The sequence below is a fragment of a genome, unplaced genomic scaffold (genome assembly GCF_019419815.1).
Source record: "Pyrus x bretschneideri cultivar Hongxiangsu unplaced genomic scaffold, Pyrus_bretschneideri_v1 Contig16, whole genome shotgun sequence".
In the NCBI taxonomy this organism is placed as follows: Eukaryota; Viridiplantae; Streptophyta; class Magnoliopsida; order Rosales; family Rosaceae; genus Pyrus; species Pyrus x bretschneideri.
In genome coordinates, this window is record NW_025999457.1 from 5,114,036 (window position 1) to 5,129,256 (window position 15,221).

The window sequence follows — 15,221 nt, forward strand, 5'->3', positions numbered from 1 at the left end:
TATTAAAACTCAAAGTTTTCAAACCATTTTCATTAGTTTTCCTATTTTTTTTTCTCCCATCTCTCATATCACTCTGATCTCATAAATATTACAATTTTTACTTGTTATTTTATTGTATGTTTATTTGACTATTGTTTAATATTTTTTTTGAAACAAACTAAATAATAATATTACAAGACAAAAAATAAAGAAAATTTTCATTTTTCAGTTTGATAAACAATGCTTATTTCAATTTCGAAATAGTGATTTTATCTTTAGTTTGGACAATTTTTTTAAGTTTGTGTCATATCATGTTAACACTAGTTATTTTTACAACTGAACATTGATTATTTATAGAATCGAACACTAATTATATTTAGAACTTAACACTAACTATTTCTCAAACCAAATAATGACTAACCCTTAAACCGAACACTAGTACTATCATTATTTCTTAAACTGAATACTGACTATTTCGTAAACTAAATACTGACTATTTATTAAACTGAAGACTAATACTATCACTATTTCGTAAACTAAACATTGACTATTTATTAACCCGAAAACTATTACTATCACTAATTCGTAAACTAGTACTATCATTATTTTGTAAATTAAATACTAACTATTTCTTAAACCGAACACTTATATTATCACTATTTTGTAAGCAAAACACTAACTATATCTTAAACCAAACACTAGTATTATCACTATTTCTTAAACTGAAAACTGGCTATTTCTTAAACTAAATACTAATACTATCACTATTTTGTAAACTAAACATTGACTATTTCTTAAACTAAATACTAATATTATCACTATTTCGTAAACTAAACACATACTATTTATTAAAACTGAACATTGGTACTATCACTATTTCATTAACCATGGCAGAGAAAACAATGGACAACAAACGAAGCTCAACTAGAAAATGCACACTAGCATCTATGGTTTTGGGGGCCAAGAAATTAGTGGGCAATGGTTTGAAAAATAAACTTGGAAAAGGCATGTCATCAACATTAACTAGATACAAATGATTAGTTGTTATACTAATTAATGGATGAATTGTGAACATTCTAACAATGAATAGCAAACCCAAATAATTATTCTATACACGAGAATGTTGTCAAAAGTATTATGATGGTCGAATCTCTTCAAAAAGTGTCATCCAAAGCAATTAGTCATTTAAGTATGAAGATAACAGGTCTTTCTCTAATTTTAGGAAAGATGAGAGCCTATTCCATTCTCACAAAAAGTTCAAATAGGAAATCATTAGCTAAGATTATTACGGGAGATAGTTTATTACATTTTCGTTGAAAATGACGAGGGCGGGAATATGAGGGGAGCATTGAAAGTACTAACTATCATCATTAAAGCTCCTAAACATGAAATAAAGAAAAGGAAAGAGGCACGTGGGGTTATGAGGCTAGGGTTTGAAGCTACTAAAGAAAATAATAATAAAAGGTTTAGCCCACTGTAATATATATGGTAAGTTTACATAATTTGCAATGCACACGTTTTATTAAGGTTATTTTTTGTTTTTTTTATTTTTATCTTTATCATTAAATAATTTTATAGGATGATTTTTGGTTAAAATGCAAACTTTTGAAACTATTTTCATTAGTTTTTATTTTTCTATTCCTCTTAAACCATGTTTCTTGTTTTAATTTGATGTATTCTATTTGTTGCATAAAAAATATATATAAAAAACCGAATAATGCGTTTGCATAGAGAGGTTAGAATAGGAATTGGATCCTCTCGAGACAATGCTCAGGATTCCACTAATCGGACAACATGAACTGTTGAATTTTGATCCAACGACTACAAATAGAGTGTCCTTTTAAAATTATAATAATTGTAATTGTTGGATCAAAATTCAACGGCCCATCTTGTCCCGTCAGTGGGATCCGAGGCATTGGCTCGGAGAGGATCCAATTCCGTTAGAATATTCATAGGAGTGGAATCGGTTTTATGTCAGTTTCAAGTTTGTCAGACAATGTCAATAATTTAATAATCATCAGCACCAGCAGCACCTGAAGAAACGTATTACCTACTACCACTCCGCAGTTTGCGGTCTGCAGTCAAAAATCCAGAGGAGGAAGGAGAGGAGAGAGACGAATAATGGAGAAAACAGACGCCATCGATGGAAAAGTTGACGAGGCTTCTTCTCGTGAGGGTTCCGTTTGTGGGTACGACTCACTCCATCACCTCTTGAGCGCCAATCTCAAACCCCATCTCTTCCAGGTGATCCATTTTCTCATTTATTTGATTCATTCTTTCAATATTTCTGGGCTGGGCTGCCTATCGATTCTGGAGTGGCTCAACGATTCCGATCAGGATCTGCTTTTCAGATTTGCACGGTGGATTGTTCTGTTCATTACCAAATAGGAAAATAACTCAGCTAATCCAGTTGTTCATATCCTTCCTTTTATACAAGTGAAGCGATTGTCTAAGACTACGGGAAGGGAAATTCAAACTCGAGTGCACAAACATTTGTTCGTCAAATTTATTTAGAATATAGTATCTCTGTTGACTCTAAATACCATTTACATTAAATTGGCTGTTAATTTGCTTGTTTGGCATGGTTGCTACCTGAAAAAAAATTGGATGTGTAATGGCGTTATAAGATTCATACAGCGGACCTCGCTTAGCAAGATAAGGCTTGGTTGTTGTTGTTTGGTGGTGGTGGTGGTTGTTGTTGTAATGTTATTGTATTCTTCTGTTTCTCGTTTCCCTTTCGGGAATTGAATTTCTAAATACTGATCCCGGAGTGAATTAAAATTCTTGCAGCTTCCGTTTAAATCAGATTATATCACTTCCGTGATAGTTGGTTTTATTTGTTATTTTGCATTGAACGGACTCGGACATGTTATGGCTTATCTTTTTTTATGATGCAATTAACTTTTTCAGGAAGTCAGCCGTATTCTTTTGGGTCTGAATTGCGGCAAGGCACTTGAAACAATTTCTCTCCCAGAATCTGCTAAGGCTCTCTCTTCAGGACATGATTTTGACCTCCAGGTAGGAAGTTACTCTTAACTTTTTTTTGCGATGGCATAACTGTACCGTTCACATACGAGTAATTCACAATCAATGGAGGTCTGCTAAGGCTCTCACTGCAATTTGCAAAAGTACATCAAGGCGTATTGAGTCTCGAAATTGTTATGGAAATCATCTCTTTGTTACCCTTTAGCTCATTGAGCTTTTCTTTTATGCAAATGTAATGGAGTTTTTATACTTGTGCACTTTCATATGGCTTATCCTGAAATCAATTTCTCCCTGACTAGTCTGAATTTTTTTATCCATTCTTTCAGGCCTACTGCTTTCTTGCTGACAAAGAGTTGTTGAGAGAACCCCGAATAGTTAGGGTTGGTCTAATTCAAAACTCAATCGCTCTTCCAACTACTGCCCACTTTTTGGACCAGAAGAGGGCAATCTTTGAGAAAGTAAAGCCAATAATTGATGCTGCAGGTGCTTCAGGTGTCAACGTGTTATGCTTGCAGGTTGGTGCCCTTGTGCCATGTTGGGTGAAACTCTTTCTGATTAATTTCTACTGGTGTCTGATAATTTCAAGCGAATTCATTTCAATTTAACACAGGAAGCATGGACAATGCCGTTTGCCTTTTGCACGCGGGAGAAGAGGTGGTGTGAATTTGCAGAGCCTGTAGATGGGGAATCAACGCGATTTATCCAGGATCTTGCAAGGAAGTATAACATGGTCATTATAAGTCCAATTCTTGAGAGAGATGTCAATCATGGAGATACTATCTGGAACACTGCAGTCATAATTGGTAATAATGGAAACATAATTGGCAAGCACCGAAAGGTAAGCGAATTAGTTTATCTGTTGTTATGTTATACGTTATATCTTTTCTGTTTAATGCATACTAAAGAATGGTAGCGGACAGAACCATATACCAAGAGTTGGCGACTTCAACGAGAGTACTTATTATATGGAAGGGAATACTGGGCATCCAGTGTTCGAGACGGCTTATGGAAAAATTGCTGTTAATATATGCTATGGAAGGCATCATCCTTTGAATTGGTTAGCATTTGGCTTGAATGGTGCAGAGATTGTTTTCAACCCTTCCGCCACTGTGGGTGAACTCAGTGAACCAATGTGGCCCATTGAGGTTAACTATTGCTCATCTGTTTCATTTTCACGCGTCACTGCTTTGCTTTAATTTCTCTCATTTTAATCTGCAAATCCATCTGGCCTGAACTAAGTTACTGTTTAGTGTTTACTCATTCTTCATTTTATAGGGTCCACTATTTCTTCCCGTAGTCATCAACTAACACACGGTTGGACTGTTCTGTGTTATAGGCTCGTAACGCTGCAATTGCAAATAGCTACTTTGTTGGATCAATCAACCGTGTAGGAACTGAGGTTTTCCCAAATCCATTCACTTCTGGTGATGGGAAGCCAGGGCATGCAGATTTCGGGCATTTCTATGGATCCAGCCATGTTTCAGCCCCAGATGCCTCGTGCACTCCATCTCTTTCACGCCATAGGGATGGCTTGTTGATCTCGGACATGGACCTCAACCTCTGCAGGCAGTTAAAAGACAAGTGGGGATTCCGAATGACTGCTCGTTATGACCTGTATGCAGACCTGCTTGCTCGTTACGTGAAGCCGGATTTTGAGCCCCAAGTCATTTCCGATCCCTTGTTGCATAAGAAGTCTCCCTGAGTTTTAGTTTCAAGTAGGCATGCAATCTGAACATGTAACATGTGATTTCAAAAAATGCATTTGTAAGAATCCATTTCTCATCAGTTTCAAAATAAAAGTGTTGGGTATCTGTAGAATCCAGTTCCTACAGATACTTCCAACTGAAGTTTTCTTCAATAGCCCGTGAGCAGTCCTGGAAGTGAACGGTGAAGATTGACTAAAACAAATGCAAAAGTATACATGAGCAGTCGAAAAAAAGGCGAGAAGGGATGAAAATCACCATCATCAACACCAAATCAATATAGGTAGTAAAACTGCTTAATTGGGTTTAGGCCTAACTAAAGTTTAGTCTAAGATTACAGTTTTGAGTTAAAAACCGAACCAAACTGGGTGAATTAGTTCGATTCGGCTGGTGGAGCGGGTTGGTCCTTTTTGCTTTATCCCCAAAGATAGAGGTGTACTTTTTGAGCCTAAAGCATCATCTCCGGATCTTTTGGTAAGATCTTGAGAATTCATGAATTGTATCCGTTCATCGTTTAAATAAAAATATTTAAAATGATTTCTGACTGGACGATGTACGACATGATTTACGAAGCCCTAAAATCCTCACAAAAAAAATTCGGCGAGGATTGAAACTCTTTTTTTTGGAGAAATTCTAATGTACAAAATCAAATGGATATACCATGTCACCGTGCTGTTGTGGCACGTTGTATTATCTTTTATGATCCATGAGGTTGTTGTATACAGAGTAGCGCATAAAAAAATTCCTCTGATCTTATTATAAACCTTGAATTTTTGTTAGTGCTTTGTAAATTGAGATTCTAAAATTTTTAACTATTAAATATTTGGTAAAAAAGCACAAAAATAAAGATTTTACTGTTAAAATTTTGAAAAACCTTTTTTCCTTTTGGTTGCTTGCTTTTGAATAAATAATTGACATTATTTTCAGCAGCATATACTGCATTCTATTTGAGTGTGATACTTCTGCCCACCGTAATATTTTTATGTACAACTTATTAGATTTAATTTTTTTTTGTCATGTTACAAATTATAAGTAAAAGGTTTTAGATTCAATTATCGATAAAGACGAATTTGAACTACATTATTACTAGTTTATTATGAAACTTAGTCTACCTCTTTTGATATCATTTGTTACAAAAAAATCCATTTGAATTTCATAAATGATTGGCTTATTGTTTTCATGTTGTTCTATCAATTGAACATCACGAGTGTGTAAGACGACCTTATCCACTAGTTTGGCGGCCACAGCGGCCCCTCTCGCCCCTCTTTTTCATGCACAAAAACAAGACGCGCGCACGCACCAACGCAACACATATCCTCCTTCTCTCTCTCTCTCTCTCTCTCTCTCTCTCTTGCTGTATCAATGGCTTCCGTATCTGCTCCCACCCCAAGTCCTCACAAGCTCAACTTCCCCAACCCCAAACCATACCCCTCCTCCGTCGCCAAAAGAGCATTCTACCCTTCCTCCCATTCCCAAACCACCTTCTCCTCGAGGTTTCCCGATTCGTCCCTCTGCCGATGCCAGAAGACCCCTTCTTCCTCCTCCGACTCAACTCAGTGGAGATGGGACTCTGCGCTCCAGAACCTCATCAAAAACGCCGTCAAAAGCCTGGATTCTTGCGTCAATTTTAGACCACAACCAGACGCCCAATCCGCATCGTTTCAGACCGACGACCCTGATTGGGACTGGGATCGCTGGCGCCGCCATTTCTTAGAGGTCGAACAACAAGAGCGCCTTGTCTCCCTTCTCAAGGTCTCTACTTTTACCACAATTCCTTCTCTCTCTCTCTCTCTCTCTCTATATATATATATATGTATATGTGTATTTATATATCTTGAAGCGATGATGATTTTGCTTATTTATGTGAATTTTGTGTTTGAAACTTGAACAGTTGCAGTTGGGTCGGGCTGTATATGCAGAGGACTTTGAGGATGCTGCGAGGCTCAAAGTTGCAATTGCCGCTGCAGCTGCAAACGACGTCGTTGGAAGAGTCATTTCTCATCTCAATGTATGTGCTTTTACCTCCCTTCACTTACTTTCTTTGTTTGCACTCTAATTTTGGTTTTCATTCTCTGAAAAGAGATTTTGTTCGTTTTCAAATTTCAGAGAGCTATACAGGAAGAACGATACCAGGACGCCGCATTTTTCCGAGATACTGCTGGTGCCGGATTGGTTAGTCAATTCAACAAGGAAATGAGTTTCTGATTACTAATATGAAAATGTACCTGTGTTTCAGTTTGATGCATTTGGATTAAGTGTGTTTGGGTTGTCGAATTTCAATTGGGCATTGATAAAACTGCGCTTGGTTTAATTATATGTGTACTTCCAATTTTGGGTTCTAGGTGGGTTGGTGGGCTGGTCTTTCTGAAGATAAGAAGGATCCCCATGGCATAATTATTCGAGTAACTGCGGAGCATGGAAGATATGTCGCAAGGAGTTACAGTCCCTGGTAAGTTGTTTGCTTTGTTTGTTTAATTTAGGGTGTACCTTTTGTTTTTTGTTGTAACCAAGACCAGCAGAGAATTGGTTATTTGGTAACACTAGCTTCTCAACCAATAAAAAGTAAGAGAAAGTTCAAAATTAATAGTTTATAGTTTCTTTATTTTGAATTGTAAGACCTAAAGGTTTAATATGAAGCAGTGGGGAGAAGTATGGGGGTTGAGAAGCCAAAGAGTCGACGCATGTTAGCATAGGGGAATCCAAACTGACGAAGACTAATGAAATTGATTTTCAGCATCTTATTCGTTTATTGTTCGTGAAGATTTATGAGGGCCTGGGATAACCCCTTTTTCCTTTTCTTAAGCGGACTTTTATCTATACCCATTTTAGATGCTAGTTTGTCCGAGTGGCTTTGCATATGTTCTCGCCAAAAAAGAACAGGAGTCTAAAAACAAGGGATGCTACTGAATTGGATCTGATTATACTAGGAGCAAGATACTGTTTTAAAAATTCCCCGTGCATGTCCCTACTTATCACCAGTAATCTAAAAAGTGGTTTAGGCGGTGCTCTGCCGCGATTAACCCGAAATCATCATTACATCAGCAAGGCTATTAGGCGGTTCTCCACCACGATTAACCCGAAATACTGTATAAGATATATTTATGGAATACTTCTCATGTCTCATTTTTTGTTATACTTCTGGTTTTGTTAAGACTTATATATTATTATGTAGTTTCCATTTAAAATTTTACTTTGGGTTTCAAGTAATTTATGCAGAACGGATTTTTCCATTCTGCACGCTACTGGTGCTTCCTGCAATATGTATTTTTTTTTATTAACTTTCATCTTCTTCAGGGAGCTTGCTACTGCTGCAGCTGGTGTCCCACTCTTTGAGATTTATTTAACAACAAATAAGAATGGTGAATACAGACAGCAGGTAATCTTGTCATGTAGAATTTTTTAGTTTAATCTAATGCATAAATTACAACTTTCTAGTGGTTGAAATTTAAAATGGGCAATAATAGGCTTGCATTTTCCAGTAAATGCTTGGGACTGTTTTGACTTAATTACGTTGCATGCCTTTGAAAAATGTCAAGAACCATAGGAAAATAGAAGAGAACTCTCTTTTTCAATATTGCTTCTCAAAACCTGCCCCTTCAAAATCTTACATAAAAAAAATTTCATTTAGGCAGCAAACCCTAAGAGAAACCTTTAATCTTCGATAATAACAAGCAGTGAAACATAATGGATGAAATATAAAAGAGTAAGTAATGTTCCACAACGAAAAAGGGTAGGATTTTTAAACATATAAAAATCACACAAGATCCCAAAACAAATAATGGTAAGATGCCTTTGAGTGTTCTTCATCAAATAGACAGATTCGGGTATTTTATTTATATAAAGAATCTGTTATCACATGCATCTGAAATCCATGGTCGATGAAATCTTGAATTATGAAATTTATCTTGCCGGATAGTCTGGCACCATAAGATGGTTATTTTGACAAACTGAGTTTGGACCGTTGACTAATTTGAATGTGCTGTCTAGATTCATAGGATGATATCGTTATGTTGCCGAACTATATTATCTTCAAAACAGAAGTGGGATGGGCAAGCGTAGAGGTTTGACAGGGCCAGTTTGGAGGTTCAATTAGAATGACATAATATACGCACATCAGTATTTTAATTGTAGTGTTGAATATTCAACTACAAAAATTTAGATTGTTGAATACTTTTAAAATTTTGTCAAATGAAAATTTTGAAAAATAAAATTCTGACTTTTGTGACAATTAACATTTGTTTTCCCAAAAAAATATGTGTAAGGAGAAGCGAGAAAGTGCTGATGATTTACTTGTGCACTGTCCACTAGCTGTAGGTTATGGTCAAAATTATTCGGTGAGGCAGGGTGAGCTGTGTGGTTCCAGCAGGATGTTGCGCATTATTGACTGAAAACAAAAGACATTTTCCTTTTGGTGGTGGAATGAAGGGTAAAATCCTGTGAGGATGCAGCTCTTAGTGGTAATTGGATCATTTGTCTGGAAAGGAATAGGACATTAGAGTATTATAAAGGTGTAGTGTGGAAGAACTATGGGTACAGTTTGTGCTTCAAGTTGCCTATCAGTCTCTAGATATGAAAGAGGTTACTTTTCTTAATAACAATTTTGTTTAATGTTGGTTGAACTGACCAAACCCGTTTTGGGGGTTAGTTAATGAAGTGGCCAGTTGTTCTAGTTCCTGGTCAATCCTATATTTGTGTCGATCCAGTCTGGTTTTAATATATAAGCAATGGCATTTGGTGTAAGTTAGTGAAGACTTAAATTATTCTTTGGTGTGAAATAGGATTGGAATAACAAATGATAATTTTGAAGTGGTATTTCATTAATTACTTATTGCTTGTCTAATGCACAAGTATGATTTATCAATTTGTATGCTTAGAAATTTGCAGCTAATGTACTTAATATTTCTATGCCATAAATTTCAGGCTGTGTATTTAAAGCAGGGAGGGGTGTTTCAGGATTCTTCACAAGTTAGCTCCAAATCATTGGATGCCAGTGGCAGCTTGAATCCCTTTGATTCAACTGAAGAAAGAGGTGATCTATTTGTTGCAGATAGTGAAGATGCTGAAGATTGTGATGATTCAGATGATGGCTCTGATCTTTCTGAGGACATCTCTGGTTTTCAAAGTTTCTTGAGAGATATGATTCCTAATGTGAAGGTCAAGGTTTTGAAAGTGACCTCACTAGGGAAGGTAGACAGGGATCTAATATCGAAAGTGATTGAACAGATTATTGAGGAAGATGATGAAGATAAGGATAGTGAAATAGTGAGTTTAGATGCTGAAGATGAAGAACAGGTTGAAGGTGACGAAGAGACAGATGTCATTGAACTGGATGCTGATCCTGGAATTATTCAAAATGCAGAACGACGTGAAATTGCTGTCAAAGTTGTTGTTGGTGGTCTTGGGCAGAAACTATCAAGCAGACCGCCTACTAAAAATTTGCTCCGAGTACCTGCTAAAATAGAGAAGAAGGGACGTTTATCATTTTCCTTTACTGTTGAGAAAGATATTAACCAACAGGATTCCCGTGGAAGGGAACAGTCTTCTGTGGATAAAAAAGCTAAACTTGGAGGTCAACAAGGCATTGATAATGTTATGTTTGATCTCTCTAAGTTCATGGGTAAAGAGAAGATACCACAGAAGGTGGGCTGAATTTTCACTGTACAATTTGAACAACATCCACCACTGTTTATACACTAAAAGTTCTTGCTATTCTATTTTATGTTTTGACTATCAGGTACTCAAAGATGTTGGCGAGTTAATAAATCTTGCTCTCAGCCAGTTTAACGACCATCAACCACTGTCAGGAACAACCACTTTCAATCGCATTGAAATGCCGGCTTCTCCAGATCCTTTAAATGGTGATTTTCTTCAAAATTATGTTTCATCTTTTCCACTTTTTGATGCTATAACGAGGAGGAAAGTGAGAGCACAAATCTGTTTCCCCAACCCAACATCCATCCCAAAATTTTACTGTTTCTCCTTGTCCCACCATAAAGTGACAAGAAGAAGAAAAAGAAGTTGATCCCTTGAGAATTTTGTATCCATAGACAGAGACATCATCCCTTGATCACTATCTTGGAATCCCAGCTATATTCATGCGACTCATATGTGCCTGTTTAATGCAAATCTCCACACCCATCTCCCAAGTAACACTTAATTTCCTTTCATCTAATGTCCCACCCTAATCTCTTTTTCCATCACTCTAGGTATATCCCAAATAAGCATATTGTCCTTTCCCCTCTTTATAATTTTGGGAAGTTTTTTGTACACAACTTTTTATTACCGGAGGGTTGCTATTCTTTAAAAGGATTTATTGCCAAACTTGCTTGTATTATACTTTTATTAGTAGGAGCTTGTTAGTTTGTAGACTCTGAATTCAGTGGATTTATTTTCTTTTCCACCTTTTGATTACCGAAATCCGGTTTCTGATCTCTCCCTCCTCCGAAAAGAGGGAGAGAAAAAAGTAATGTTTGATGCTGTGCAGAAGTTCTTATGGTTGATTACCCTGTTTTGTTTCTAGAATCCTTGATAAACTCTTCAGCTCACATAGGTTCATTTTATCAGGGATTTACATTGGTGCTCATGGGCTCCACACCTCAGAAGTTATTCACCTGAGACGTAAATTTGGTCAATGGAAAGAGGATGGAGGGACTGAAGAGCCTCTAAACCTTGAGTTTTATGAATATGTAGAGGCCTTAAAACTTACTGGGGATCCTTATGTACCTGCTGGCCAGGTAATTTAATTTTTTTATTATTTCTAGCTTCATAACATTATATTGAAATAAAACCTCATAGGGTATTTTGTATTGAAACAAAACTTCGTAGGCTATTTTTCTTGCTGATACAAGTTGTTAAGACTTGGTTGACTGGAAACAACCTTAGCTATTCCAAAGCGCTGGTCTCAACTTTGGAATGAGCATTTGGGCTTAAGTTTTGTTTTTCATTGACTAGTTACCTAGTTTTTCTGAAACTTGGTCCTTGTACCTTATCAATTGGTTTCTGCAGGTGGCATTTCGTGCAAAGATTGGGAAAGGATATCAGCTTCCTCATAAAGGGATTATACCAGAAGAATTTGGAGTGGTATGGTCTTAGCTTGTTAGATAGAATTTTTTCTGATCACTAATTATTTTTCTTTATCTTTTGTCCACTTGGCATGCGTGTGTTTCCTTTCTTCAGAAGAGTATCTTTTCTTGATTTTTATTTGTTTTGGAAACTCAGGTTGCTCGATATAAAGGACAGGGGAGGCTTGCTGAGCCAGGGTTTCGCAATCCCCGATGGGTCGATGGTGAACTTGTTATTCTTGACGGGAAGGTTTTATACTTCTCTGCTTTTTATATTTTCCTGTGTTTTTATTTCAAAAAGTACTCATTCAGTATCTCTAGAATGCATAGTGACTATATGATATACCTTTATGAAACTGTTGCAGTACATTAAGGGTGGACCTGTTGTTGGATTTGTTTACTGGGCTCCCGAGGATCATTTCTTGGCGTTCTTCAATCGGTTGAGGCTTCAAGAGTAGCTTTCCATTGTACATAACATTGCAGTTGATAGATATTTTTGCGAAATTTTGTAGGGTAAGTTCTTTCTCATTAAAATTATTCATTCAAACTATTGATGTTTTAGAGTAATACCACAAATGTTGCTGTGTTTTCTGCTAATCAACTCTGCAATTCGTCATAAACTCATATCTTGTCTAGGGAGGTAGTTCAATCCCTGTTCTCCTGAACGTTGCTCGCATACATTGGAGTTCTCTAAATTCCAGTGACAATTTTTTGCTACACTACACATCATCATTTGAATTTGAGTTGGTAATTAACTTTTGATACATAATGTAACAAACCATAAGGTGGGGTGTTCGATATGATTATAGTGTACTTATCTGAAATTTTTATTAATCATCTCAAAAGAGGGACGATCAAACTTAAAAGGGGATATCAAGGCACCAGGCCTATATGTTTCATTACTAGAATTAACGTTTTTTTTTTCATAGGGTTTCCAAGTAAACAATGGGTATTCTGAATTCGGGGTGGTGTAATGAGTAGATGAGTTGGTGCAATAGATTATACTGGGAAAGGCTTAGACTATATATACAGTTAGTTGTGAGCATGGTATAATATTATGTAGGATTTCTTTCTAAAGAGCTGATAAGAGGTGATGTGCGGATGCAACAGTGGCCTTATTATAACCCATCAACTATAACCAGCCATGCTCTTTGAAAGGAGGGACGTTTTGGTGGTTTTCTTGTATGGACACCCGTCGTGAATTTGCTAATCATCGTTAGCAGGCTTTCCTTTGTGATTGTATTCCTACGTAATATGTGAATAGCAAGTTATTTGAATACAACACCAGTATGATAGTTGATGCATTCCCCTCTGATGAAGGTTTCCTTTGCTGTCTCTTGTGTTATGCAGTTTAGAAGATATTTACTATATGTCTACTGGTGCATTTGCAAGCATGTTAACTCAAAGCAACTGCGCTGAAGCTTTGGAATGCAATAGAATAGATAGCTCAAAAGCATTGTCGCAACGTTTTGGAGCTCTGCGCGATTGCACCTTTCGCTCCTCCGAAGCAGCCTCTGAACAACGTATACCAAGTACATTCTGCGTACTTCTCTAACTTATTCGGATGAGCACAAGTGCGTGCATAAAAACACACACACACATGTATATATTCCATTTAGCTCAAGTAATACTCCTCCATTTAGAGACCCATGGGTTTTTTAGCTGCAGCCAAACACAATTGGCTCGCTGTTTTGGCTCCTCTTTCTTTTTACCACTGACCAGCACAGAAGCATTGTGTTACTGTGTAGAGACATGTTCTGTCTGATTTACCTGTGGCATAGGCGCGCGAATAAACGACTGCATTCTTCGAAGGAGTAAGAAACGGCGGTTTCATGCTAATAAAATCAGAGGTTGGGGTAGGCAACTCGTGTCTGGGTCCGTAAGGATGAACCCATGCCAAATAAAGAAGCATTACAAAAGGGGGTGTGTGGGTCACGTGCAGAAGTGCACAAGCCCAAACACAGCAGTCTTGGGTCTGTGAATAACATGATGATGACTAGAAGATGATGAAATGCCTCTATAATTTTTTTGGGTTTTTGAAAAAATAAACTACTGTAACGAAATCATCATTTGATCACATTTTACGAAAAAGAGAAGATTTTTAACCCTTAAAAATACACAAATATCAGTTTTTAAAGAAAATTCAAACATAGTTAAAAACTCATGCCAGTTGGCCAAAGTACCCACAAAATTGAAAACCAAACACCAAAAGGGAAAGAGCTTTTTCTTTTTGGGTAAGCTGTGGTATAACTTCTTGAACTATTTTTATTTAGTAAATTAACTCTTTGAATTACTAAAAATCAGTTAATTAATCTCTTGCAGTTAGATTGTGAAATCAATTCTATCAAATTTAAGGGAAAATTAGTCGTTTCATTATTAATTGTTATTTATCAGCTATAACTAATTAACTATCAATAAAACTTTGACACATGAACACAAAATAATTAAAAAATAAGAGAAATTTTTTCAGGTGACAGTTGCTGAGCTGGAATACCACCTTTTAACATCTGACACCTAAGATGAGTTATGACACTTATTATTTACTTTTAGAATATAATTCAAATTAATTAAATAAGGAACCCAGATTCATCTTTTTCTTGATAAAGAAAAAAAGAACCCAGATTCCTCCCATCATCTTCTGTTACACCCCACCCCATCTCTTCATGTTTTGTTTTTCTTTCTGAGATAAAACTTATGATTTTGTGGGTTGTAGAAAATGCAGCGGGTGGTGAAGCCCAGGACTCTGCACATGCAGCGGATCGTGAAGCCCGGGACTCTGTGGCTGCTGAAAATTGCAGCTTTCATGGGTTGGAGTTTGTGGGTTGTAGAAGCTGTGGGTGAATGTTCAGAGCCTCCAACATCGCCATCTTCAGAGCCTCCATCGCCTAATCAACCACAAGATCTTGTCGTCCATCAACTTCCCCACTCTCCTCACCAGCCTAAAATCGACAGCACCGGATCGCCCCGCCCTTCACAGCCTTCATCTTGCTCGCCTGCTCTCTGTCACGTCCTCGGTCGCGTTGTCCACCATGCGCAACACCAACAAGGGCTTGAACCCGGCAAAGAAAAAGGATTTTGTATGTTTAGGAGTTGGGCGAATCTGCAATCTACCAAGAAAGAAGATGAACAGATTGAAAAATTTATGGAGTTTTAACCTTTTTTTTTTTTTTCTTTTTCTCACATATGAAATACTTTATGAATAGACTTATCTCGAACAAAACAAAAACACAGGCATGAAATTTAATAGAAAATAAACTTGCCACCTGTCAGACATTTATTGGATCGGTACTCCAGCTGTCTGCTATATAAAAAACCAAACGTTTACATAACAAACATTCTCATTATTACACATTATTTTATTTTTACATGTCATAATTATATTATTCATTATAATTAAATAAAAATTGATGAAAGAATGACTAATTTTCTTTTAAATTTGACAAAAAAGTAAATAGAATCAACAGATAAAGTAATTTAGGAATAAACTTTAATT

At 36.6% G+C, this 15,221-nt stretch overlaps 2 protein-coding genes across 4 annotated transcripts; both read left to right on the forward strand.

The window, feature by feature from the left end:
- The first annotated feature begins 1,884 nt into the window (after positions 1 to 1,884).
- Positions 1,885 to 4,822, forward strand: LOC103957810 (beta-ureidopropionase). The gene is made up of 6 exons (XM_009370028.3): positions 1,885 to 2,223; positions 2,890 to 2,997; positions 3,291 to 3,479; positions 3,575 to 3,802; positions 3,885 to 4,109; positions 4,301 to 4,822. The coding sequence occupies exons 1-6, from the start codon at positions 2,101 to 2,103 to the stop codon at positions 4,664 to 4,666; spliced, it is 1,239 nt and encodes a 412-aa protein (XP_009368303.1). The 5' UTR covers positions 1,885 to 2,100; the 3' UTR covers positions 4,667 to 4,822.
- Positions 4,823 to 5,953: 1,131 nt separating this feature from the next.
- Positions 5,954 to 14,997, forward strand: LOC103957809 (protein EXECUTER 1, chloroplastic). Of its 3 annotated transcripts, none has more exons than XM_048581038.1 (13): positions 5,954 to 6,419; positions 6,559 to 6,675; positions 6,774 to 6,839; positions 7,010 to 7,116; positions 7,962 to 8,043; positions 9,588 to 10,307; positions 10,402 to 10,525; positions 11,232 to 11,401; positions 11,673 to 11,747; positions 11,886 to 11,978; positions 12,094 to 12,241; positions 13,079 to 13,260; positions 14,442 to 14,997. In XM_048581038.1, the coding sequence occupies exons 1-11, from the start codon at positions 6,030 to 6,032 to the stop codon at positions 12,184 to 12,186; spliced, it is 2,037 nt and encodes a 678-aa protein (XP_048436995.1). In that variant the 5' UTR covers positions 5,954 to 6,029; the 3' UTR covers positions 12,187 to 12,241; positions 13,079 to 13,260; positions 14,442 to 14,997. The 3 variants fall into 3 exon arrangements, with proteins under 3 accessions (XP_048436995.1, XP_048436996.1, XP_009368302.2); XM_048581039.1 differs by lacking the exon at positions 14,442 to 14,997 and adding an exon at positions 13,477 to 13,587; XM_009370027.3 differs by lacking the exon at positions 14,442 to 14,997 and having other exon boundaries at positions 13,079 to 13,376.
- The last annotated feature ends 224 nt before the right edge of the window (positions 14,998 to 15,221 follow it).

Coding starts and splice junctions, on each gene's coding strand:
- LOC103957810 (XM_009370028.3), top strand. CDS start 2,101: ATGGAGAAAACAGACGCCATCGATGGAAAAGTTGACGAGGCTTCTTCT. Junction 2,998..3,290: donor GACATGATTTTGACCTCCAG/GTAGGAAGTTAC, acceptor CCATTCTTTCAG/GCCTACTGCTTTCTTGCTGA. Junction 3,803..3,884: donor TAATTGGCAAGCACCGAAAG/GTAAGCGAATTA, acceptor GGTAGCGGACAG/AACCATATACCAAGAGTTGG.
- LOC103957809 (XM_048581038.1), top strand. CDS start 6,030: ATGGCTTCCGTATCTGCTCCCACCCCAAGTCCTCACAAGCTCAACTTC. Junction 6,420..6,558: donor GCCTTGTCTCCCTTCTCAAG/GTCTCTACTTTT, acceptor AAACTTGAACAG/TTGCAGTTGGGTCGGGCTGT. Junction 6,840..7,009: donor ATACTGCTGGTGCCGGATTG/GTTAGTCAATTC, acceptor TTTGGGTTCTAG/GTGGGTTGGTGGGCTGGTCT.